Source organism: Podarcis liolepis (assembly GCF_965112155.1).
Source record: "Podarcis liolepis genome assembly, chromosome: 9".
In the NCBI taxonomy this organism is placed as follows: Eukaryota; Metazoa; Chordata; class Lepidosauria; order Squamata; family Lacertidae; genus Podarcis; species Podarcis liolepis.
In genome coordinates, this window is record NC_139564.1 from 48,055,923 (window position 1) to 48,083,192 (window position 27,270).

At 42.2% G+C, this 27,270-nt stretch overlaps 1 protein-coding gene and 1 long non-coding RNA gene across 2 annotated transcripts in view; both read right to left on the reverse strand.

The window, feature by feature from the left end:
• Window positions 1-9,689: 9,689 nt before the first annotated feature.
• LOC310686250 overlaps window positions 9,690-27,270 on the reverse strand; it is a 169,271-nt gene continuing 151,690 nt past the window's right edge. Inside the window, exon 2 of the long non-coding RNA XR_014515790.1 lies at window positions 9,690-11,548. This is a non-coding gene — a long non-coding RNA (uncharacterized lncRNA). The remainder of the gene's footprint in view (window positions 11,549-27,270) is intronic.
• AGA (aspartylglucosaminidase) lies at window positions 11,653-25,750 on the reverse strand. Its single transcript, XM_083459486.1, has 9 exons — window positions 25,351-25,750; window positions 23,174-23,327; window positions 21,940-22,052; window positions 20,281-20,393; window positions 18,305-18,422; window positions 16,000-16,075; window positions 14,889-14,996; window positions 14,087-14,220; window positions 11,653-13,440 (listed from the first exon to the last, which is right to left on the reverse strand). Exons 1-9 carry the CDS (start codon window positions 25,733-25,735, stop codon window positions 13,340-13,342), a joined length of 1,302 nt encoding a protein of 433 aa, XP_083315612.1. The 5' UTR covers window positions 25,736-25,750; the 3' UTR covers window positions 11,653-13,339.

Consider the following 27,270-nt stretch of genomic DNA (forward strand, 5'->3'; position numbering starts at 1 on the left):
TCATCCTGGGCCAGCGACAGAACTTAATTGTGTTGAAGTGCTTTAATGCCGACGGAGTGCTATTTATTCTTTAAGGTCACTTTGAAAGTGCTTACACAGCCGTCGTTCAAGAAAGCCTAAAGCAAAGCAGCTTATGGAGAAACCCTATGGTTGTGTGCGGTGAACTTTGACGAGGGATCTTTCGAAAGGACAACCTACCATAGGTACAAGAAGAGATGCATTGCGGGCAGGAAAATCGCCTTGGTAAACCCAGAGGGAAACATTTCCTGCCCCCTGTGACAAGACTGCTGCTCTTCTGAACCCTCTTAAAGTGCACAGAGCCACCTTGTTTTCCTTCACAGAATGTTAGGCTTAGAACCCAGAGTTCATTTTGTAGGCAGCCTCTGTCAAATGAGGGTAATACTGAAGTTTGTCCTCCTGACATGCTTAGTTGCAGTACAGTATTCCACCTCCTTTTCAAAGGCATTCTGCTTCTACGACAGGAATGACATGCCTGCACTTATTGCCAGATGGTTTCAGTGCAGGAAATCAATGCTGTATGTACATATGTGACATACACAACATCTTAAATTAGCGTTGAATGACTCACAGTTGGGGGGGGGGACTGCTAGAGATTATGCAGGAGCCTTCAATATTTGTTGCGGCACAAATGATGTAGAGATGCTGCTTTTGTAACAACAGAATTTCAAGAAGTAAAGCACTGCCCATAACTTGCCACCTGTTGCATTTATCTCATACATTGTTAAAGATTATCTGTCAGTGGTGAAAAGGTGGCAAACGGCAAGTATTATGAAACAAAATGCACAGAATTCTCTCTGAAACCAATTATGCCATATAGCTAGCTGTACATTTCATAGCGTTTGGGGATATATGCAGGAAAAAACAACAATGTGGATGCCAAATGCTGAAATTCAGAGAAAAAGGAAAAGTCAGATCTCTCATTTGCCATCAGTTTTTCATTGAGAGGGGTGTCAATTATTTACTTTAGTTTTTCTATCCCCCCATTTAAAATGTGTTGAATTTAAATTAGGGCATTATTAAAATTACCAGCCTATTAAAAGGCACCCTACCTTTCATTAGGATTGCAAATCTTTTAAAGAGAGTATCCAAAATGAAATTACGCTATTTAAGGCAATAGCTTAATTCTCATCTAATAGTTCTTTCAGCATTAACATTTCTATTGTAGATGGTGAAAAGCAATAGCAATTCTGCAAAAGAGAATGCAAGATGTTAAAGAGTAAGATTTTGTTATAATCGTTACCTTGGCTTTTAATGGTTCTGTTTTCCAAAGTTTAGCTAGATGTGGAATGCTGTTTTAAAAAATTCTAGAACTGTAAATGTAAATAGAATAGTGAGCCTTCAGCTGTCATTTAAACACGGAATAAACAAACTCTTCTACAAGTATCTCATTTCCTGGATGTTCCTATTGGGAGGCAGCAAAGGATATAATAAACACATTAACAAATTACACAGAAATGCAGAAGCTTGCTTTTAGCAACAAATGGAGGTGCTGCTATAGCTAACTTAGAATCAGACTAAAGCAGATTAAAGTAGATTGTCGGCAACTGTGCAGTTATAGCTGAAGTTTTTGTGGGTTTGCACAGTATCTCTCCTAAAATAAAAAGAACTGGACTTACGCATAATACAATACCTTGAGGAGGGGAAAACAATACAGCAGAACAAAGCTAAGGAAGACAGGAGCAGGAATAAACAAGAAGGTATGAAGGAAACGTAAATATAATGAAAGCGTCAAGGCCTTTGGGTTTGAACTGCGAATGACTTTCATAGAATGTAGTTATAATGGGAAGTAACTAGGCAATGAGCTTTTGAAGTAACATCCTGAATGTATAATTGGTTGATGCCCCTATAAATATTTATTACTGAAAGGGGTTTAAAACACAGGACAGATTTCATGCTGGAAAGAAGCACCTCTATAAACCCTAGGGCAGAGGTGGAGAATCTGGCCATATGTATGTTGCTGGAGGATAACTCATCATCCCTGAACATTGACCATGCTAGCATCAACTGATGGGAGCTAGAAGTCTAAAAATATATTGTGCGTCACTGGTCCCCAACTCCTTCCCTAGGCGATAGTTATAGTTCAGGCATCCCCAACCTGCAGCCCTCCAGATGTTTTGGCCTACAACTCCCATGATCACTAGCTAACAGGACCAGAGGTCAGGGATGATGGGAACTGTAGTCCAAAACATCTGGAGGGCCGAAGGTTAGGGGTGCCTGTTACAGTTGATATCTTATGCGCTCACTTCTCTTTGCAAAACATAACACAGGTGGAAAAGAACTTAGTTGCTGTGATGGGGGAATGAAGACTTCTGTATTAGGAGACAGAAAACTGAGACAAATACTTAGGAAATCCGTTTTAGCTTCAACAAAGGCTAGAAAGATACACAAAAATTTATGGCACAACCTTGAAAAACCATGAGAACTATGAAGATACTCAGAAGGAAAGAATATTCCCTATGAGGAAAAGTTAAAACATTTGGTGCTTTTAAGTGTAGGAAAAGGGCAATTGCAAGTGGGAGGGGGGGGAGGGAAAGAATGATGATAGAAGTCTATAAAATTATATGTTGTGGAGAAAGTGGATAGAGAGAAATTCTCCCTGAAATAGCAGAACCTGGGACAATCCAATGAAGCTGAATTCCGGGAGATTCAGGACAGATGAAAAAGAAGCACTTATTCACACAGCACATAGTTAAACTATGGGGTTTGCTACCACAAGATGTGGCAGCCAGCAACTTCGACGAGAGTTGGTAAAATTCTTGAAGGATTAAGCTTTTGATGGCTTCTATCCATGATTGCTTTTAGCTACTTCTAGTAGAGGTGCTAGGCCTCCGGATACTGGTTGTTTGGGAACATGAAGCGGAAGGCAGCTGTGGGGCTCATGTCATGTCTGAAAGCTTCTAGGCATGGAGTGAGAACTGTGAGAACAGGATGCTGGACTAGATGGAACTTTGGTGTGATCCAACAAGGCTCTTATGATGAAGTAATCATCAGACCTGCATATCTTCTGTGATACCAGCTGAGGTGCATGCTTTGAAAACTCCAGTGAGAGTCAGTGTGGTGGTTAGTGCCTGTTACAGTTGATATCTTATGCGCTCACTTACAGTTGATATCTTATGCGCTCACTTCCTATCAGGCTTTGGGGGAGCGGCTTCCTCCCTCCCTTTGGCCATGGATAAGCAGAACAAAGCAAAAATAGTCTATTACCATTTAAAGAGATTTAATGATCACAGCGAATGAACAAAGAGTCAATTCTCGGAGTAAAGGTACTTCCAATTAAGGTTTATACTTACTTCCTCCTGAGTCACCCTCGCCACTTCCTCATCTTGCATCCTGATCTCGCAACCACTGTGCCTTCTGTGCAGCTACTTATCTAATCTCTGTGACCTTGGACTGGTTGGCTGCACACTATCCAGTGAACTGGAATCTGTTAACTCTCTCTCTCCCGGTTCTTCTTCTCCTAGCTGTTCACCACCCAATTCTTCCCAACTTTTGTCTTCTGAACTATGTCCCTCTGCAAACCACTGTTCCAAATCTATACTGTCCTACTTTTCCTGGGAAGATTCAGGATCCTGATCAGGGGGAGGGGGAGGCTCCCACCATTCCTCAACTGTGCAGCCCTCCTCAGCACAGTCCCTGACAGCTTATCTAGGACCTAGGAGACCTGGGTTCAAATCCCCACTCGCTCATAAAGCTCACCAAGTGACCTTGGACCAGTCACTGCCTGTCAGCCTAACCTACCTCACAGGGTTGTTTTGGGGGTTAAATGATGAGAACCACATGTGCTTCCTTGGAGAAGAAGGTGGAATATTAAGATATTAATGCAATAAATAAATTTCACACTAGGCTATGAAGTGAGACAATGTCTAGCACAGTGCTACCAGCCCCCTGCTGAGGTGTGGGCCAATGCCAACCCCTGACCCCGATCACATCTGCAGGCCAGTATCCCATGCTAACATCAGCCCAAGGACACTGCCTCTTCCTGCTCTTGCCTTCTCCAGGCCTCGTAAAAGGTGTATGCCAGGAACAGGACCTTTTGACTGGCATGTGAAGAAAGCTTCATATTATTTAGACGGCTCTGACAAGGCTGCTTACAACATAAAACACAACCCCAGTGCTAGCCCCCAAATTTCTCCCCAAGTCGGCATTCAAACCTAACACTATTCATCAGAAGAAAGCAGGAAGACAAGTACAGAGTGGCAATTTGAAGCAGATGATGAACACCGCGTGTCGGAATGAGAGATCCATTTAAGCATAAGTATAGTTAAGTGCAAGTTAGGCAACAATTGTAAGCATCAGATTTCAGGATGCTAACAGCTGGGAGGTGGAAACACTGATGGCTGAAACCCACAGAAGCTTTTTAGCGACATTATACAGCCATTCATCTTGTTTGGGCTTCTGCTCTGGGAGATGCTGGAAAAAGAAAAGATAATGTAATGGCAATAGTATATCAACAGTCAATTGTGGTTCTCTCTGAAAGCAAGGAAAGACACTTTGGATAGAGGAAAATATTTAAAATGCTTTTTGTTGTAATTAACACTGCAGCGCTGGTGTTTTTAAAGGGTCTTGTTACACCCATTTACTGGAAGATTTCATTAGAAGGCCTCTCAGTTGTTGAGCCAAGCAGCTGTAGGGTTGCTGCAGGTTCAGTACAAGAGAAAAAGATAGTCAGTTAGTTAGTTAGTTCCTGGGCCTTTAACTGTTGGCAGAGACTGCTTCTTGCACTATGGCAGCTTGATGGCAGGGTAACTCAACCCTTCCCAAATGCTACCTTCTCTTAATCATTTAAAGTACTGAAGTCTCCTGAACTGGGCAGCCCTAGGTGAGAAAATGATATTACAAGGTTCACCATCAAGTTCCAACATAAAAGGCTGGGTGTTTTTTTTTAAGTACTTTTAACTCATGACTATAAAGGGCAGATTGAGTTGTTTCACATGAGAAATATGAAAGACTTCTGTGCTGTAGTGGTTAGTGTGTTCAATTAGGACCTGAGAGACCAGAGTTCAAATCAACACTCAGGCGTGAAGAGGCCTTGGGCCAGTCACACTCTTTAGGTCTAACCTACCTCACAGGGGGTTTTTCGAGGATAAAATGAGGGAGAGAAATTTGTATGCTACCTTGAGCTGCTTAGAGGAAAGGTGATGTATAAATGGAAAGAAGAAAAGACTTTTATACATAATGTAGGACTGGTGAGCAGGGATTGCCCTGACATACAATGTCTAATCATACTATCTAAGGTCCATGGTAAGCTGTCTCCTTCCTTGAGTCATAAGATAAAGTGTCTTGGGGCATGCTTGCATCATCACGTAATCCTCACTACACTTCCACGTTGGAATCTGTTTGCACAGCAAGATATCAGTCCAAGGTAAAGTGAAGAAAACTATTTGGATGGTCAGAGCTTCTTTTCCCCACTGTCTTGTTCTGGGCTGGGTCCCCAAATAGGCTACACACACACACAGTAGCCCAAGAAAATGAACTGCCATGGAGACATGGCATGGATATCCCTACTTATTCAATTTTGTTTCCAGCTTGCAAACATTACAGAATGTATAATGCCACTATCTGCTTCCTGAATTGCTTCTAGATTTCTCCCATCAAAAGCAATGGGATTTGAACTCCATCTCTGTCACATTCAGACCACAGTTTCTAATACACCTTGAGGAAAGGCAGGTGTGATTTTGTATCGGTTTGTTGCAGTCAGCTCTCACAGCAAAAACAGTTTGCAGCTGCTTTGTCCAACTGTAACAGTGACAACAGGCCAGCAATTTTAGCTCCTGTTTGAAGCAGGTGAGCAAACAATCAGAGGTAGTTATAACTACAGTGGTGCGGAGAAGAACATATTTTGGACACCAACTGTGTTCTAGACCACATGTGGTAGGAAATGTTCGGATAAGCATGGCTCCATCGATAGGTACAGTATTCCCATGATTAAAAAGTATTTGTATATTCGGTGGTTTGGAAGGGATCAAGACAAATACTTGAATGCCACAGCTTCCGGGAAAATATGGATGAGAGTAATGTCATAAGACTTAAAGTCACTTAAACAATGTAGACAGCATCCAGAGAGAGAGAAAAATCCTGCTAGCAATTTACTGGGGGGAAAAACCCCAGAACTAAACCGTGTATAATTTGAGGGAAAAGCAGCAGAAAGGCTTTTCCTTTCTTAGTTCAGGCCTTCAACAGAGCAGGGACACCTTCAATAAAATATACACAGAAAAAATTCCCTCGTAACTACACAGCCAATCAGGAAAGATGCTCCTCCCCCTGCCTAGTTGCTAAGCTATACCTCTACCTATACCCTTCTTGGCCCGTTGACTTCAATACTAACAGAATTAACCATTAAGTTGCACACAGAATGATCTCTGCTGTTGCACTTTCAACAAAAATACAGTCCAAAATACAGTTGTTCTTTTTTTAAATCCAAACATAGCTGGGAAAACATGCTACATTTTTAGCATTAAGCAGTAAAGGCACATTCTGAAATATTACGCCCATAGATGACACTGTACAAATAACTGGAATCATTTCCATGTAATGTAAAAGGAGCGTGTGGTGAGGTATGGTAATCTATGGTGGGGCTGAATTTGTGTTTGTGATGCATCTTTAACATTTAACATGCATACCACCACAATTCGTTAAATTGTGCATTGTGCACACATTCATTTCCCCACCTCTCAGCTTGTCTTTGGTAAAGCTTTCTCCACAGTAATAGAAAACAATTGATAATTTTGATTTTAAAAGAAAAAAGAAAGAAAAGTTCCCACAAGGCCGCTATTAATCAAACACCATTCAGCAATGTAGCACTTTCGTCTGTTAATTGTAATTGTTCGGGTATCTACTGTAGAATGGTCTTCGCAAATAGAGAAGAGTCCTTTAATGACTACTTAGGTGATTGTACGCAGCCTGTATTTACTGACAGAAGAGCCTGGTTGATTGAGGACTTTTACTGATGGCTGTAAGTTGCTTTTCCTTATCCCAAAAAGAAAAGAAAAAATCATGACCAGAACTTTTTGTCCTCAGGTTTCCTATTCCAGAGTTATCTCTTTCTATTTATTTATAAATAGAACTTTGCTTCAGTGCACTCAAGTTGGCATACATTTTATTACTGTAATCCAACAAGATACAGAAAACCAAGGTTGAAGAACACTGCCCTAGTAGATCTATGGGTGGTCTGAAATAGATCAGCAAGGTTTTCTGGTTCCCAGTTGTTCAACAATGACAACAAAATGCCCCTCTCCTCGGATTAGACTTCTGAAATTAAGAAAACTTGGGGTAACCAGTTTTTCCCCCCTGTGGAAGTATGGAAGTTCTGCTGTGATACGCACAAGAAATCTGTGTGCCCAGCAACTACTCAAAGGCAACCTGTTCTTTAAATCTAAGCATATGTGCTTTTGCTCAGGGCTCCAGTGAAACACAAAATAGATCCTGCAATCTTGAAGTCTGCCTTCCCCTGTTGACTGTACCAGCTTACCTGCATTGTGCCTGCTTAAATTCCTGGTCCAAATGAGCAGGAATGTGCAGTGATGTATGTTGCAAATCACCCTTCTTCTGTAATGATCTGGTGAGCTAAAATCATAGTTTAGAATGTTAATATAAATTAATATGCTCTCCATGCCAAATAGACACTATTATTAGCCAGCTTGCTTGGTTTCTATTTGTATACCATTCTTTAATTTACCATACTATGCACTTACTTACTAAAGGCCTGCTTTTGTTTTGTTTTTAAATCCCAATGACCAAGCAACCAGAGTGAGAAGCAGATTAGTCCTATGTTAAGTAGTGCCAGCTTGAACATTTGAAAGGTGATGCCGTTGCCATTTTCACCCTTATTTAATGAGAGCAGTGTCTTGTTTTCTGTATAGCTGACCTTTGATTTATTCCCCCTGGAGTGGGACATCACTGTAGGGGTTCAGTATATAATTTTAACAATGGCTATCAGAACAGTAGGGATCTCTGCTAGAGACAAGACATCTTTGGCATGAAATATGACAGTTTTCTTCTTTGGTCTTTACAGTGCTTGTTGATGTGTATAAAATGACTGCTTCAAATACAAGAGCTTAGTTAAGGAGCATTTCTTTTGTTTTCCTTTTCAGGATTCTATTTTCTTTTGCTGTTTCCAAGCAAATTAAATTTGCTTTCTCCAGCCGCTGGTCTGGATGGAAGTAATGCAACCATCATAGATAGAAGTAGACCAACAGATGTTTTTGGATTTTGTACCATGATATGAATGTAGGTAGGCATGTCGTAGATGAGCATGTCATGTACTCATAAGCCCAATCTATGCAGGCAAATTGACAACCTGTGAAAACTCTTCCAGCTTATTAGGAACAATAAAAGTGATGTTTTGGACTTGCGATCTTGCAGTCCTTACTTTTGACAGGACAAACTATGTTAATAAGAAGTTGCTATTAATTCTGAAGAGGCCATGTAGAGTGTTAGACAGTTAGAAAAGCTTCCTGCAATCAGAGGTGGGAGGCAATGCTAATTTCCAGTTAGTCATGTAACTCCATTGTTTTCACATGAATTGTGGCTGGCAGGTCTAGACCCTGAGAAGGTTCATTTACCTAGAGCTGTGGAGAATTGCAGCGGAATGACATAAGACATGGTGGATGGAATTCTTCCATCATTACACAACAAAGGTATAGGAACTCTCCCGGAGGATGCCTTCAGACTTTCACTATTTTGCAGGGGAGATTCAAGTACATAGCAGAACTTTAGGTTTGCAGAATTAAAGAGGATTAAAGCACTCTTGTCACTCTAGCATAAAGACCCATACTTCTTGTGATTAGTAAATTGATGGGGGAGAGAACAGAAAAGTATAGGATGAACAATTGTCCTCATCATCCATGAACTAGCTGTAGACATCTACACAAGCCAATGTACAGAGACTTTCTTTGGAGTTGGAATCCTGAATGCTGAGGATTCCAGCTTCCAGGGGAAGCCTACACACAGAGAGATCTACATAGGGCAGCTCTTCCTAAGCAGATGTCTACACTTAGAAAGCCATGAAACCTCAGAGGCAATGCCAGCAGCGTGGTCTTGCAGCCCCTTGATTGTGTGGAGGCCTCTTCATGTCAATAATATTTGAAGCAGACTCGTCCAGGCAACCAGACTATTCCGCATGAGAGTGTCAAATGAAGACCGGGAGAACCCGGGGTACAATTCCTTGCCTGGCATGACTATTTCACATGGGGTCACTCTTTACTATCACAGAAGTGAGATTGTCCCTAGGCTTCTGCATAGCAGTCTACAATGTAAGCTGGGTACCCAAAGTTTATTTTACCCCACTCGGAAGGACAAAATTACTAGTTCTAGCTAATTCAGTCAATACAGTTGCTAATACTTTAGTAGTCAAATAAAATTACAACTTCACTTGCCATCCTTATTGTCCTTTAATTGGTTCCCTAAACCACACTGCAGCTAACGTCTCACGTTCTAATTAATAATGGTGATAAGGAGAAATTATCTTCATTGGGCACAGTATGTCAAAGCTATTAGGACAGAGTCTATTAAGGAATATCATAATTTGGGTTGTTCCAAAGCAGGGGGTATATGGAATGTTTTAGATTCACCGACTCTGGGATCTTCAGAAGTACTTATTTGAGCAATCTTAAAAGGAGATTCTCATCCTCAAAACATACATGAAGAATAATTCATCCAAATACAAAGGACAGCTTCCATTCCCCCCCCTTTTAATGTTGCAAAGAAACCCTCTCCCTGCCATTCAACACAAGATAAAATGAAATTCGGAATCATTAAAATGATTGTCTCTGCAAATTTTACTTAGGCTGCAATCCTATAATCAGTTAGCTGGTAGTCAGTTGAACTTAATGAGGCTTACTTCTAAGAAGATATGCACGCTACAGGATTGTTAAGACTGCTGTAGGGGGAAAATCGTAAGAAAAGGCTAAAGCCTATTAAGGTCCATCCTTATAATTAATAGAGCTGGAAGAGACTCTAGTCCGGCCCTCTGCAATGCAGGAATCTCAATAAGAGCATATATGAGAGAGGGCCATCCAACCTCTGTTTAAAAACATCCAAGGAAGAAGAATCTCATGGGAGTCTGTTCCATTGTTGAACAGCTCTTACTGTTAGAAAGTTCTTCCTAATGTTTAGTCGGAATCTCCTTTCTTGTAACTTGAAGCCATTGGTTCGGGTCCTAGCCTCCAGAGAATACACCTTTTGCTTCCAGTGAGAGAAGTGTAAGACCCCAAAGAAACACGTATGTATTTTTATTTTAAAAATGGCTTTAGAAACATTAGAATCCAATGAGACAATCCGAATTCAGTCTCATGAATAGTATGTCCTCAGACTAGTATGTCCTTATCAACCTAAACACTTAATTTTAACAAACAGGTAAGACCTTCTCTTGCAAAACACACAAAAAGTGAATGTTTTATTTTGTCTGAAGACCTGCTTCAGGAGCCCGTTGTTGTTTTAAAAGCACGATCCCAATCAAATGTTATGTTCCACAAAGCCGCACCAAAGGAAAACATCTCCAAAATACAGATGCAATAGCTTAATGAGCTTCACCAAAACAATTTAGTTAACACTGGTAATAAAAAAGGAAAAAGGAAAGTCACCTGAAATATTCTCTGAAACAACACAAACATGAACAAATATTTCTGACCGCCATACATTTAGGGACTTGACCTACACTTAGAAACCCTGTGTGAGCAAAGTCTGCTTCCAGCAAAACCAACACAGAGACATACACTATCCCAGAGTCATGGGGATAAGTAACAGGGAATGAGCTGACAGAGGCAGCTGCATCTTGGCCCGAGAGTGGATGTATCCCTTAAATGCCTTTTAATAGGTTTCTGCAAAGAAGACTAGGTTCCAGAAACTGGACCTGAACTGGAAAGTGGTCCAAAAGGAGGTTGGGATTATTGGTGCTTTGGGAAGGTCCATGGCTCAGTGGAAGGGCATCTGCTTTGCATGCAGAAGGTCCCAGGATCATCTCAGACATATCTCCATGTAGGGCTGGGGAACATTCCTGTCTGAAACCCTGGCAAGCTGCTGCCAGCCAGCATGTGAAAATGGACCAACGGTCTCAGTACAAAGTAGCTTCCTATGTTTAGCACAGCGCCTGTGGGTCTGTCCTTCAAGAGTAAATCAAGATGGAGAAGTAGAAGCCTTATCAGTGCCATTCAAAGTATTGTCATTGGCTCTTGTCTCAGGGACCAGCGGATAGGCAAAATCTCTTACCTGGTCTGGTTGAGTAAAACAGGTTGAAGGTTCCAGAGACTACTGAGCCCGGCCTTGGCTGGGGAGGGCGGGGTATAAATAAAAACTATTATTATTATTATTATTATTATTATTATTATTATTATTATTATTATTATTATTATTATGAAAGGTGTGAAATGAGAAGTGTGACACTTGGGTCCAGCAAGTTAATCTTGCACCAAGGCAAAGACGGCATTAATACTGATCTTGGTTGTAACCCAAACGCAGCAGGTCTAGGACAGAGTTTTGGAAACTAAGCTCTTGATTTTGGCCCTATGGCTGAAATGATCTGGAAACAGATCTGGTGGGAAGCATTTTGCAGAGGTATTGCAAATTAGGAAGGAATTTACAGGGGTCCAAGGAAGGACTTTTATTAGCAGCTACTTGTATCCATCTTTTTTTGGGGGGGGGGGGCGTACACAGGGCAACATTCACAAGGCGATCCCACTTTATCGGCTTGGCAACAAAAGGAAAGTTAGGTTAGGTTCACGGATAGTAACTGGCCTAAGTGAGCTTTACAGCAGAGCTCCAGAAGTTAGCAGAGTGGCTGGGGAAACCTAGCCAGGTGGGTGGGGTGTAAATAATAATAATTTTTTTATCATTGTTGTTGTTAGCAGCAAGAAAGGGCATGGAAGTAGTAGCTGATTATAACACATTTGGAGGTGTGTTGTTGGTTTTTTTTAAAAAAAACCTACTGTATTTTTCGCTCTATAAGACGCACCAGACCACAAGACGCACCTATTGGAGGAGGAAAACAAGAAAAAAAATATTCTGAATCTCAGAAGCCAGAACAGCAAGAGGGATCGCTATGCAGTGAAAGAAGCAATCCCTCTTGCTGTTCTGGCTTCTGGGATAGCTGCACAGCCTGCATTCGCTCCATAAGACGCACACATATTTCCCCTTACTTTTTAGGAGGGAAAAAGTGAGTCTTATAGAGCAAAAAATACGGTACTACAAATTCAAGAGCAGGGTGGCAGCTCGACAGCTCCAGCATGTAAAAAGGGGAATATTATTTTGTAAATCGCTAGAAGGAATGACTGGATTTGTACATTTTAAAAATTGTTCTTAAAAATGAATGTGTTTCTGGTGAAAATGTCAATACTCAACTACCATAACCAACTGTCCTTCCAGGACTCATACAGCCCGAGTGCTCCTGCTGTATATTTGATAGGCGGTTTCTTTTACATCAGGTGGAATGTAGTGGGGGAAAGTATTTCCGCCCCGCCTCCCACAATAGCTAGTATTGAAACCCTGTCCTGTCGCATTTCTCCTCCATTCTTGAAGCTGCATTTCCAGCTGTCACTGGCAGAAGGGACATATTCAGAAGTGTCCTGGAAGCTATTCCTCATCCAGAGATAGGAAAGAAAACTCCGGTGGATCTTTCAAAACAGAAGTCAGCCGAGAGGAAGGCTTTGTGGTAGGGTTTGTTCAAAGTGGCTTGGCTTGACACATTCATTTCTTCTCTCCCAGAGACGGTAGGCCACTTTGGTTGAAGTTGAGAAATATCTCAGCATATATTTGAGTGAATTTCTTTACTCAGCTTATTCTGTTTAAATTTACTTAAGGGTCAGCAATACGGGAAAGCTAAATTAAGGCTACAATCTTAAATTGTAGGGGTGGAGAGTGAAGGCCACCTAAAATTCAGTTTCCTGCTAGACTCACGAAAAAACCCTCCTCTATCCTTTTACCTTATTTAGTTTGGAACATTTACCCTCCTATAGAAAATAACAAGGAGGAAATTAATGAGAAATCTTGAGGGGAAATCTTCCCATTCTGGGAGCATGTCAGGAGGATGAGACAGCGATGGCTCCTGCTCTCTCTTTGATGTCAGTAGGGCAGCAGGAAAGCCTAGGGGGTGGAGATCTGGCACTCTCTTTCTCTGCCCCCCTCTCCTCCCAAGGGCCAAAAGATTACAGTCTTAAGACAGAGAAGAGAGGCTCCTTGGCACAAATCAGTAACCCCTCTGCACTATAATTTATGGGGAAGTTGTTTGCACAACTAATTTTTGTAAAAACTAGCAATGGCAAAAGTTTGATTTTGTCTTCTTCATTTCTTCCAGTGAACTCTTTAAGTTTGGGGGGGGGGGGCTGTGTTAAATGCAGTCTATTATTTGCTCAGATGGTTGCTTCAAAGTGGGATTAGAAGCCATAAAGTGAAACTGCGTGAATCCTGAAACTTTATTGCAGGCAGCACCTGTGTCAGGAAAGGGAGAGATAAGAGAATAAAGAGAGAACAAACTATGAGAGGCGCATTAATCTGTCTCCTTGTGCTTTTAACATCTAAGGATCCCACTATTAATTCAACTACAATTGTGCAATTGTTCTTTTATAGCCTTAATTAACCCAGCATTGCGCTTTCTTTAAAAAAAGTCATCTTTCCTTCACTTTTTTTAAACTCTTGAAGACGAAAGAGTCTCCAGCTAGCACTATGGCCTTCACAACCTAAAATATAATTCCAAGTTTGGTATATTTTGTTTCAATTTACATCTTAATACTGGCAAATGTAATGAGTCCACGGGTCTCTAATCTTTCAAACGGAGAACTGTGGGAAATCAAAGATAAAAGAAGTGCACCGAGCAGCCTAACCCAATACGTCATATCGATTAGCAAAATGATTCTGCATGGTGATCCAAGGGCTCAATAATGAGATACCCAGCATGACTGATCTTGGATTGCTTTGAAGCAGACTCTGTCCCCCCCCCCAAAAAAAGTGAATATTTTGTTTTGAGCCCTTTCCTGCATGCTGATGTGACAAATGGGCAACGAACACAGAATCCGAGTGTTGCGAACTTATTCCAACCTATAAATTTGCATGAAACAAACTTCTGAGGTAGACGTACCATAGCTTCCACTCGCGTTGGCACAGATAACGGCACCAAAGAAGTATGGCTCATATTTCTGAATTCTAGAAATAACTTTCTGGCAGGCTATGGTGGGATCCATTCCTGTTCGCATATACTCCACGGCTTGATAGCTGATTTAAGGAAAATAAACAAACAGATATTAACACAAAGGTTTTCCAAGTGTCATAGTATGCATAGTATGCCAAGGAGGAGGAAATGAACCTTAAAAAACCCCTCCTCTGCTGATAACAAAAAGGGAATCTTGCACGAACTTGCCCCAACGTTGACACGGGATAAAAAAACCAAGACAGGGCCTTTTTAGTGGTGGTTCCCTATCTCTGGAATGGTTTGATTTGGCCCTAGTGATGCACTGTGACCAAATCCCCTGGGTCTAACTGTTATCAAAAACTCATAATTAACTGGTTTGGATATGAATTTGTCCAGGTCTTAATGCTTGGGTGCAATATGAACTGAACACTAGTTCCCTTCCAAATTCTTCTACGGCTAGGAATGTAGAAAGAGAGTCTGCATATTTAAACGAAATGTGAAATAGCTATTATTAGTTCAAAATCCTGGTGGATAACTACTGTTTGGACAAGGCTAAGCAACATCCCCAAGATGATGTTGTTTTTCTACGTCATGAAGGACCTATGGGCATGCCTAGTGACACCCCCAAGGCTTGAAGCAGTGCAGTGCAACTTCCGAGCTTGCCTGTACAAAGCCCATCTTTTACCCCAGGGTGGCCTCACAATTAAGCCCAGTATCAAAAGACCCAAAGCAGTTCACAGAATATAAAAACCTGGGCAAGAAGCGCATCATCAAATCCCCATCTCCAGTGGCAGCTGCAGCTCCAGCTGTACTATCTGCATATGCTCCAGCTCCAGCAATTGGAGAGTCTCCCACACGTCTAAGAAAGATGAAGGCGATGTTAATCCAATGAAAACAGCTGGGCGATGGGGAAAGATTCCGATAGCTCCAACAGAGTCACAAACAAGCTAGCAACAAAGACACACTGAGGCGTGTTTCTCATTGAGGCAGTAAACCTGTGCCTGCCTGGAGTAAACCTCTTGGAGCTATATGTACAATCTCAGGACTCTGCCAGACAAAGCATTTGTCCAGATTTGCTCGTACAAAGCTTAGGCAGAGGTTACACCATGTCTGGTATTTACTGAGCATTCGTTCAGATTTGTTTCTGGTTTTTTTAGGAGGAGAGCTTCTGAGGACAAAAGGCCATTCATCCTGATCTGCTTTAGGGGTGTCTTCCCATCAATCATTTGTCCATTCCACACTTTTCTATACAGAGCACTTTCATTGCGCATGTCTAAGTTTCTTACTATGAGCTCGAATTTCCCTTGCAAAATACATGACAGAATGTTTGTCCATTAAAAAATAAGACACAGACCCCCAAACCAAAAACCACAAAACTTAGAATTGCTTCTCCACAACATTTAGCTTTCTGTGCAGAGGATAGTTCAGTCATGGGGGTCCCTGACTGTAGTCAGTACAGCCCAGACACAAGCTTACCACCTCAAGAAGATGTAGTGGTAAGTCTCAGTATATAATAGCAGATTTTGTTTTCCCATGCGTCAATTCCATTCTTTTTGGACAGCAATATTTATTATTATATTTGCTGAACTGGGGTGAAATATCAAGGCAACACTTAACTTAAACATCCAATATAATCAAGCACAGCTCTAAAACGGATAGAATTGAAGAGGAAGAAGACAGAAAACAAATTCACGCATTCTTCACATATCCACTTTCCCACAAAATCCTTCTTTCAAGTGATATAAAAATCATTACCACTACAGCAGCAGTTCACATACACACTCATGCTCACTATAAGCAGCACTCAAGAAAGGAAAACAAATCTCATCAATAAGGAATCTTGATTTTATTGTGACACTAACCCCTGAATTTTGTGGTCTGCACCATTTGTTGACGTCCCCACAGCAATGCTTCCATTCTGACCAATCACAATCATGCCTACAAATGAAAACAGGTAGGGAATTTAGAAGCAGAATTATGGGTTAATGATTCTGTTAATTGGATAAGGGTAATGTTAGGCGACCACCCTTTAAAACAGACCAGATTCCTGCTGTCCTTCAGACAAAAGTGGGGAACTGGGTTTGACCAGTGAGTTACAATGTTTATCTCCCCATCCCCTCATGGGCCAAATTTGACAGGTGGGTGGAGCTCAGGAAATCCCTTTCTAAATTCTGGGCAATGTAACCCTTGGACAAAGCACGATCTTGCCCATTGTTTTACATAGTGCTTTGCAGGCACTGCTGATCGGCTGGGCCTGCAAACCCCTTTTCAGCTAAGCCACCTTTTGACCTGGCCCATACTGACAACATATATGACAGCAGCTGTGTGCAGTTGGGCCAAAATGGTCTTGAAGGCCAAATGGGAGGCCTGACAGGTGCAATCAGGTTTGGAAGCTGGGGGTCCCTCACCTATTTTAAGAGTTCCCGGTAATATACGACAGTCGCCACAATCTTTTCTTATCACAACTAGATGGTGATGGGATCCACTTCACCTGGGAACTGTTTGCCTTCCTTAGGCCTCTTTCACGTTTGGAGTAACTCCACCCTAGAGTCCATCTATTACGTTTAAGGAAAGAAAATCTTCCATCTGCGAAGACAGATGATCACCAGGATCACAGTCTGCCCCATAATTCTGCAGATTAAGTCAGAAACATGGGCTTTGGCTCCTAGCTTCAGATGGGAGGCATTATAATCATTCACTTCAAGTGTGGAAAGACATATTTTAGGACACTTAATTGTTAATTTATAGACCCACATCCAGATAATTCACGCACTGGCTACTGGAAGGCAGCGAGTGCCATAAACATAGTGTCAACTGACACAGCATGAAGCAATTGTTCAAAGTTTGCATTCAATTATTTGCCAAGTAGGCAATTTGCCTACAGAATGCAACTGCCTACAGTAGCCTAGTTCAGTTTTGCTCTTTCTTTGCCCCCCAAAGAAGGGAAGCAAAGAATAAATCACTGGCTTGGGCAAACTGCCAAGGTGCAAAAGTTCATAAGGACACACCTTTAGATTAGCAAGAACCCTGGCATTTGACATTTTAAAAATGCTAATTACTTGGTGGTGACGAATTTAATCATCACACTAGAAGTGCCTCTTAAGTGTCTGGGAATGAGGCTTGTGCTCCCAAGTCACTTAGGTGCTTCTGTAAATTCCAAATTTAATTACTATGCAGATGGAAGAGGCTGGATCCAAACAAAGTCGTTGTCCCCCGCCCCATCCCATCTTCAGCTAATTTTGCAAAATGTAAAGTTGAAACTTGAGCTTATTTGAAAAAACAACAACAAAACTTCCAGACCTATGTAGTTCTGGAATATCCATTAGGATGATCAATTCACTGGAATATATAAGCTCATTTTGAAATTACTTCTTCAAGAAGGAGCACTCTTGATGCACGTTCAGCAAACTAGCAAGCAAAAAGAGTAAATTAAGTTGTTCCTGCTTGAAAACAAAGTGGTGCTTCGATTTTGGATGATAATCATGTTCTACCAACACAAGTTCTGCCTCATCAGACCATGTAAAATGCTCATCGTATATCTGTAGAATGAATGTATGAATGTACGGGGACTGGGAAGGAAGGGTGAAAGGCGAATAGAATGTCACATCCTAATTCTAGAACTAAACAGAGAAGCACAGGCCAGGTTCCTACAGTAAGTAGGGAGATTTACAGAATGGGGTGAGGGGTAACATGGCAGGTGTCCTTCCACATCCCAAGTCCTACCAGCTCATGCTGGCCAAGGTGGAAGGTGGCTTCCGTGAAATTTTTCACTATGCCAGCAATATATTGACATAGCTGAGAAGCCCGAGGAACTTTTGGATCAAGTGGATCCAAGGCTGCTGATGATCGGCTTCAAGACTCCTCATTTCAAGGCTCCTACACGCAGTAGCGTTTCACCCTCCTGGGCAGAGCCCCACAACCAGCAGAGAGGCAGCTATGTGTAATCTGACAGCACAGCATTCAACATTATGGGGTGCTAGGGCTTCATGCTTCGGAAATGTCTTGCTGAATCACTGATGTTATCTCTGCATCAGGCAGAGTTTGTTCTTAAGTGGATTGTGTCCTTATATCCTGCTTAAAATTATTCACATTCAGTTTCTCTGGTGACTCATTTAAAACAAGAAGAGGGATTGCAGCATGAAATAAGCTGCTGTCAAGAAGGCATACCAATAGTGTCATGGTTATGAGCATCTATTCTTTTCTTTGATACACTCCGCTCTTCTTTGGTGAACTTTGCAGCCTGCTTGTATGGGCCACATGATTTTGAAGCATCTGGCGTCACACTCTGCAATCAAAGTTTCATTCACATTAAAATCACATTAAAAACAAACTGGCATTTCAAACAAACCTGTCTTCTATCCCCCCCCCCCCCCCCCGTCATCCTAAAAGAATAGTGTAAGATTTCTGTATATGCCAAGGATGAAGAAGTTTCATCGAAGGCAAATTACTGTAGCTCAGATGCTTTAAACAATGAACAGACAAAAGCATCTCCCTCAATTTAGAGTAACTCAATACTCAAAACACTCTAGTTATCGCAGCCCCGCTCAGATTCCACGTTATGTGATTTGCAAATGTTTCCTACAATGAACAGCCAGCAGAGAAATAATACATCAACATTCTATGTGCAGAAAACGCAGCATGATAATTTGTCTTACCACCTACCGCTATAATTCAAGATCAGTTTTTCTCAATCCTCATGAGCATCCATGCTGATTGTGATGAGACAACTTTATAGACAAACCATACGGCTAAAGGCGCTGAAGCCGGATAATTCAACTTGCTCTACTTCCACTCCACATACCCTGCAAACACCCTTTACAATCTAACACACCCTGTTTTTTCCCCTTTTGCTGGTGGCTCAACTTAAAATAATTAAGAAAGACTTTGCTTCAGCCACACAGACTTCTCCTGCTAGCCTTAAAGGTTGTTATCTTTCAACTTTCTTCCTATGGTCTTGGGTGCAGAGGTCCCTCTACAGGTTTCTACATAGTCTGTGTTTTCTGCAGGGATAACTTGAAGGTTATAGATAGTCAAGAGGGTGGGATTTGCATGCACAACGAAGGAAGAAAACATTTTACACAAATCACAATAGACTTCTGATTCAATGATAAATGAATAGTACTGGAGCTCCATATTATATTTCTTAACAGCAAATATCTAATTGGAGATTTGTTTTTTTAAGTGTGCCCATAGTTATACATCTGAGTGAGGTAGCATAAAAACAAAAATGCCCATGCTGAACGGGTCCACATAGACTTAATGGTTACACACTTATCAGGATCACAGCAGGCTCAGAACAGATCTTAAAATGAGCCTGCATACCAGATGCATGGCTAGAGGCAATTTTTTTAAAAAAAAATCTTAACCAGAACATAAAAATAGTTTAGGATTTTAAAAATAAGGCAAACAGCATGCAGAGCTTGGGCTTGTTTATATGAAATAACAATGTGTGGATTCTAATCATGGCACAAAGCTTAAAAGTTCCAAGGTGGGGGAAGAGCAGAAAACATATGAGAAAGATAACCAAGAAGCTTAAACCTAGCTCCCACAGAGGATCTGGTGAATAGAAGAACATGGGGAAGTCCCTGGGTACATAAAACTCCTTAAAAGCAACTGTCCAGTGATGGCAGGGGGACACAGATAGGATTATCAGGTGCCCAACACTTACAAGGCAGACAATATGAAACAGCAAGCATCAGATGCAGTGGAAGGATTCAAGCTGAACTGGTTAGCAGAAGCTGGTATCAGCAGTGACCAATTCTAGCTCGATTGGAGGCCAAAGAGAACTGAAGAGCAGGACCCTCAAAGCTCTTCAGGACCATTTGGCTCCATAGGCCTAGCTCCTTCGGAGAACTCTCTTGTACACATTCACATATATTTGTTCTTTGGTACACAGCTTGCTCCAATGATGGAGTGGGGTGCTGGAAATGTTGCAGACATAAGAAGAGCCCTGCTGTATCAGGCCCAAGGCCAGTCAGATGCCCATGGGAAGCCTGTAAGCAGGACTTGCGTGCAACCACACTCTCCCCACTTACAATTCCCTGCAGCTGGCACTCAGAGGCATACTGCAGAACAATATTTAATACAATGTAGTCACCAAGTTTATAAAACAAGAAAAAACAAGGGGAAAAGTTGTGTTTTACCTTCCAGAAGTTTGGCTGACAGTTTCGATTAAGCCACTGTAAGTACACTGAAAGGGAGCTCTGTGTAGTCAGGTCTTCACTTGGAAACCCCATGCTTTCCGCAAATAGTGAGGCTTTATGGAACAGAAAATAATGAGTAATTTCTTTTTCTATATAACTGTATTTGCAATTCAACAAGCGTGCAAGAGGACACTTTTCAGCTCATCGAGATCCCTATGAAAACACGGCATGACACTTGTAAACCATTTTCATATTGTATTACAGCAGTCAGAGCCAAAGTCACTGCCCTATACAAGTGTATACATTATTATGATTTAGTCCTCAACAGAAATGCCTTTCTCATTTTCTAGAACAAGAACATATATCAGGGGGCTTCAGAATCCTGAAGACTGATAGCAAACTAAGAGGAAGTATATCAATTTGCAACATGGAATCCATAAATAAAAGACTTGTGATAAGAAACAGCAAAGTTCAACAACACTGTCAGATAGGAACTTTAAGAATTAAAAGTAGAATGTTTTAGACTGTATGATTTTTTAAAAAATCCTGTTGCTTTTATCTAATATATCTGAAGTATGTTTCTATTTTTTTCCTGTTGCCATAAATTTTTAAGAGAGAGAAGTGCTTTTGGGAACATCATATTTATAACTGCACAGCTTGTGTTTTCACAGAATCCTTTCTGAGCTATCTGTTGCAGCTATACTTTTTAAATAATAATTTCTAATGCTAAAATTCCAAAAATCAGTGATGAGTTTTTTCACTGAAGGCTGCGATTCAATACAAATTTATTATTTTAATCTATAAAAAACATTTACCTTTGCTCTCCAAAAAGAGTTCCCCAACCAAGTATATAAAAAACCAAAAACCCTCTTCTACACACAAGGGCATTCAGTCATAATAAATACACAAACAAAACCATAATTTGATAAAATTAACACATCAAAAATTTGGCAGAACAAAAATGCCTCAACTGCCCACCTTGAGGAGAAGGGACCTTTCTAAACTGGGAGTAAGCACCACACCTCTAGGTTCGATTACTGCAATTTGTTATACTGCAATGTGTTATACATGGGCCTGCCTCTGAAGATCCCTCGAAATTTACGATAAAAACCGTAGACAGATGGTTTGAGCATATAACACCAATCCTGGCTCAACTGCACTGGCTGCCAATGTGTGTATGTGTGTGTGTGTTTATACTGTAAACCACCCTGTGATCCTCGGATGAAGGGCAGTATAGAAATTTAATAAACAAACAAAACAAAACAGTGAACTTAATGAGACTGGAGTGCATGTTGAAGAGAGCAGAAATAACCTATCAAGCCAAACCAGAGCACAGTGGCCCCTATCCATTTAAAGCAGGTGGGGGGAACCTTTGGCCTGCCAGATGTTACTGAACGACAGTTCCCACCAGCCCCAGCGAGCATGACCAGGGATGATGGGAGTGGTCGTTCAGCAACATCTGGAGGGCCAGAGGTTCCCCACACCTGCACTAAAGCATTGCACTGTATCTTAATGAAATCAAGTAACTTGTCACAACCAACTCGTGACAAAGTTCTTGACACCAGCAAGGCAATGTAACTTCATTTGGACAGAGGCGGCTGCCTTCCACCACTGCATGGCGGAGCCAAAATTTCAAGGGAGCAAAATGAAGGAAGTTACCTGACTCTCCAACCAGTAAGGTGTGCTGAGTATGCTCTATCACTTTCCGTGCCACGCCAATAGCATTTTTTACGCGTCTGAGATCAGCTACTGCCCCAACTTCCATAGTATTACTGGACCAAAGACAGACAAATGTACCCAAAAGCAAAACAGACAGAGTCTTAAGTTTAAATCGAGAAACGCAGAGTATAAGAAAAATGTATGCCACATCTAAAGGACAAGCATGAGATAAGTATAAAAATGAAGATTGGTGTCCAAACGTTACTTGCAATCCCATTAGACTAAATGGGTTGAACCTGTAGATGGGGAATTCCCAAATGACTGTCCACAGAACATGAGTGGTTTATTCAGGTGGTTTGTGGCATGTCTGTGGATTTGTAGTTGAATATAACACATCTATTGCTTTAAATATTCATTCTGACTTTTAACTGCATTCTAATTGCTTTTAATTTCTCATATTGCATTTTAATGTATTATAATGTGAATTCTATGGAATTCACATTGTAATAGAATAAAATGCAATATGCAGGAAATTAAAGCAGCAATAAAGACACAATTAAAATTCATACAGCATCTAGCACAGTACGATTGCTACAGCAGGCAGAAAAAAACCATTTAAGTGGTCAGCCTCAATAATTTGCAAGTGGTCTGTGGGTAAAAAAGTTTGGGGACCACTGCTATAGACTACAGTTCAGATGGGCATGTGCTCTCTTTAAACTGACATTTTAAAGCATATTTAGTGATAGGAAAAAATAGAGCTAAACCTGACTTGCTAAACCAAATGCATACACTCTATTGCTACTAGTGCACAGCTTCTCATGAGAGCAGGGCCAGTTACATACATTGCCATATGTTTGTTTATCTGCTAGTTACTTTAGAGACCCTGGAGTGTGAATGAAATAATGTGCATAATAATGCAATAAGCCAGTAAAGAAACTGTACTTCTTGAGATCAAGGAGTGAAACAGAAACTAGAAAAATATATATACGTGTGGATAAGACTGACATAAAGATTTAGAAGAAAAACCCCATCCCTAGTAACAGCCCATTCAGTCTCAGATGCACGCATGCCCTTCTGGGCTCATAAGTTCCCATCAGCTTTTCAATGGAGAGGGCAGCAAGAACAAAACTGTCTACTCTTTGAAGTGAATGGGGAAGATTCTGAACATGGAGGAGCTGTGTGCAATTGATAGCAGAACCCCTATGCCTGTTAGGAATGATGTGGGATTCCTTACCCATCCATAATCATAGCATCCAATGTTGTTTCTCCATGTTCATCTGGGTGTCCTCCATACCCCACACTTCCATCACATTGCTCAACTTCACACTGACCACAGCCTTTCTCTACTGCATCCAGTTCAGAACCACCTGCCAGTAAGGTACTCCAAGCTGAAAGGAACAACAACAACAAAATCCCACTCACTCCACATGTAAAGTACGTAGAAGTCATATTCTTAAAAAGCACACCCCCAATTCCCATTCCTAGAATACACAGTACAGTGCAAATGTGTAAGTGTTCATTGTCCTGATTTTTTGGAGGCTGGTCAATAAGTACAAGAAAACTAAATCCATCATGTTCAGGGAATGTAGCATCGGTGGCAAAACTCTTAAACCTGGTATTCCTAGACATTAATTGTCAACTGTCTGCTTCTCATTGTATTCTCCCCCTGCCCTGCCAATCTGGCATCAGCCACAGTTGGCAAGCAAGCTATAGATTAAAAATGGCGTATTTGTCTGATGTGACAAATGTTGAGTTCATTCTAATTTCTTTTTCTTCAAGCCCAGAGTCTCCAATGAGCCAATTATGTTTAGAAGTAAAAGCAATGCAGCACAAGGGTAGATAACTTCCATTTTTTATAATAAAAAAACCTGGCCCTGCTCTTTTAAGTGGGGAAGCTTTTTCTGGCATGGTGATAAATGGCGGGGAAAGTTTTCCTGGCTACATGTCTGCATCAAGTTGCAGCAAAACAGGAATGGACTGGGGGTGGAGGGCTGGGTGGAGATGGGATAACCCTCACTATATGGCAACAATGTGCTAGTTAAAGGGGAAAAAATATTTTAAAACCATTTGTATGGCATTTCACTGAGGGGTTTAAAACCATTTAATATTGCTCCATATGCTTCCTTCACAAGCCAGGCATGTCACTTATGGTGCAAGAATTTCCTCAAGATGGACTTTAGCACAAACTTTATGGATATATTGGGCAAGGGAGAGGACTCGTTAATCTTTTCCCAGATGCATGCACACTCACTAGAAGGAAGTGAGTACGCTTTTTACACACTGTGTAAAATCATATCTGTGCACTGTCTGATGTTGCTGTTATGAATCCAGTGAAGACACCCACCACAAGAGCTGCCAGCAGAAATCTATGTTGCACAACTGGCCACAAGATGTTGCTGTGGCCTAGTAGACCAAATTATGTAGCTAATACAGAACACAACACAAGCTGAACTTCTGCAGACACAGCAGCACACCAGTGTTTCCAGTGTTAATAAAATGCCATGCTAAGAGCCCTTCTGCCACATTACTGTGGATCAGAACCCCTTCACCAAAAGACCTACACTGAAATGGAAGGGGGAAGTGCCCTGCCTGTAACAGTTATACACTAAGAAGCTGACTAACGTGCACTAAGTAATGTAGATTATGTCTCGTTAAACCAGAACGTAAAATGTCCCACACCAAACAAGGAAGAGGAAAGTAGCAGAGAAAAGCCAAGGAAGTTTAACAGTAGCAGTGTGGACGGCTAGTTCATCTGACCAGGCTTAAACTGTCACCACCCTTTCTCGTATTTCAATGCAAACATTAAGTCTTGTTTTAAAAAAGGGCACCGTTGAACATGCACAGAGTGCCTTTCCCACTCCTCTCCCCACAGACAGATTTTTGGGACTGAGATAGTGGCTCCCGTAAATAAGAAAAAGGGGAAGGGAGGGGGGAGGAGAGAACAATTGGGTCCCAGGGTCCGGCAGGACACTGCTGAAGGTGAAGTCTCCCTCTCCAACCAGCCCAAATCTGGTTAGCTTGAATTCCTCCCCAACCCTCCAAGCAGGGGGCCTCCTTACTGCTTCACTAGCCCCAAGTGATCGGAGGGCCTGGGCTCCGAAAAAGCGACTGCTTTGCTCTTATGTTTCTCCTCAACGCCTGACTTTAGGAAGGCTCAACACATCCTGCTCGAGACATCTAATGCCAGCGCGCGATGTTCTCCCACAGATGCCAGCACGCACACAACCGCCTGCAAGGATCTTTGCAGATGTGGCGCTGAGACCCCGGCTGCATCATGAATCTAGAAAACGGGGTGTGGGGAGCCCAAACAAAGTTTGGGGCAAACCTAGGACGGGGCGAGGGGTTCCTCCCCGCCCGCTCGAGCCTCTCCTCTGCGCAACCACGGAAGCCCTGGAGGAAGCGAGACAGCACCTGCTTCGGCGGCTTTCCTAAAGGGCCAGGTGTTGAGGACCAGAGGCAGCGAGGGCGCCTCGCCGCTCGCCACCGCCGCCAGCAGCAGCAGCAGCAGCAGCAGAGGCAGCAAGAAAGGTCCCCTCGGGCGGCTCCCGCGCCCCATGGCTCCGCCAGCCCCACTGAGTCGCTCCCCTGTCAGCCCCACATCCCGTGACCACCCGGCGGATCGGCCGCACGCGCAGTAGCCCGCGAAGGGCGGAGACTGTGGCGCGCGTAAAAGTCTTGCGCGGAGCGGCCTCTGGTGGCAAGTTCCGCCTTCTGGATGCGCCGCGCGGTTCCTCTTTGTCACTCCAGACGCCCCTACTCTCCGAGCGGCAGTTTCGGGGCCCCTCCGTCCTCTCATCAGAACAGCACTGGAGAGCTAGAGGGGGAACCATCGTCGAGTTCCACGAGGGGTGTTGGTGAGACCATCTTAGTCGCCTTAATAGGCCGCTCCTGTTGCTTCGCAGAGTTGGTGCCTGGCTAAGCGCTTGTTTGCATTTATGTTTCATCTTTTGCACGCCACGAAGGAGAGAAACGTCCGTTACTACGAGCTGAATAAAGAGCATGAAATTCACACTCGACTCCGAGTATATTTCAGATGGTGTGTGTGTGTGTGTGTGTGTGTGTGTGTGTGTGTGTTGAAGGGTCCCTCCTCCACTCAGCACGTCTCCCCAGCATGCCAGAGACAGGCAAGCAAGGATTAGGCACCTGGTGCTGCCTAGAGAGAGTTACAGCCTCGGCTTACCTGTCCATGCCTCCCCATAAGGCTTGGTTTCCAAACCCTTTATTGTCTTGGTCACCCTCATCGGCATGCTTGTCAATATCCTTCTTGAACTGTGGTGTCCAGAACTGGACGCAGGACTCCAGGTGAAGTGTGACCAAGGCAAAATATTACTTCCCTTACTCTGGACACTAGCATTAGCTTTTTCTGCCACTGCATCATACTATTGATGCATGTTAAGTTTGCCCTCATATTAGTTTTGGTCTACTAAGATCCCTAGATCCTTTTCACATGTACTTGTTGTCAAGACAGGTGTCCCCCACCCTATATTTGCATATATGATCATTCCCACCCTAAGGAATAATCTGATTGTTCACATTCTAAAACGGCTGTTTATCCTCCATCCAGGCCACTTAAGAGTCATTGAAGGTCATATTCCAGCCAGACAAAACACTCAAGGAAGGTGTAAAGCAAACCGGTGAGGATTGTGTCCTGGGAAGAAAGGGTGTGTGTATGGCTAAGGAAGCATCCCATGGGCCAGTAAGAGAAGTCTGGAGGGCCACATTGGGTCCCTAGACCTGAGATTGTCCACTTCAAATACATGATGACAGTGACAAAGTAAAATATTTTAAACACCACAGAATAACTGCACTTGCGTTTGCATGTGTGTGTTAGCACCTGCGAGTGGGAAGGGGGAGGATTGCTAGTCCAGATCAGACCCATTGCAGATACAAGTTGGGGGTGGAAAATCCTCCACTTAAGGGCAAACTGTGTGACTATCATAACATGCAGTTTGGCCGTTAGTTGGATTGAATGTCCTGTTTTCACAGGAGTTATAACAGGAATAGCCTCATATGAGCAGTAACTCCCAGTCAGCAGTCACCTAGGATAAATCAGGTGCTGATGCTACTTTTCAGTGGCAGGGAGGTTATAGAATAACTACTGGGGAAAAAACACTTTCGTTTCTCACCCCCCCTTTTTTATTATTATTTTCAACACGAGAGCACAGAAAGTCGTCACAGAGATGCTTATACAATAGTGGCAAACACAATTCTACACATGAATATGAATACTAAATTAACACATAATTTAGAGCTGTATTTCTTTTTTAGGTACAGGTGCTACTTCAGGTTTCAGAATAACCGTCCTGAAAATGCACTTCGTTTATAATATTA

Excerpts from the sequence above, each read along its gene's own strand:
- AGA (XM_083459486.1), bottom strand. The coding sequence starts at position 25,735 with ATGAGAGGACGGAGGGGCCCCGAAACTGCCGCTCGGAGAGTAGGGGCG. Across the intron at positions 23,328-25,350 it reads TAGGAAAGCCGCCGAAGCAG|CTTGGAGTACCTTACTGGCA; the intron begins GTGCTGTCTCGC and ends TGTTCCTTTCAG. Across the intron at positions 18,423-20,280 it reads GTCAGCCAAACTTCTGGAAG|AGTGTGACGCCAGATGCTTC; the intron begins GTAAAACACAAC and ends CTTTGATTGCAG.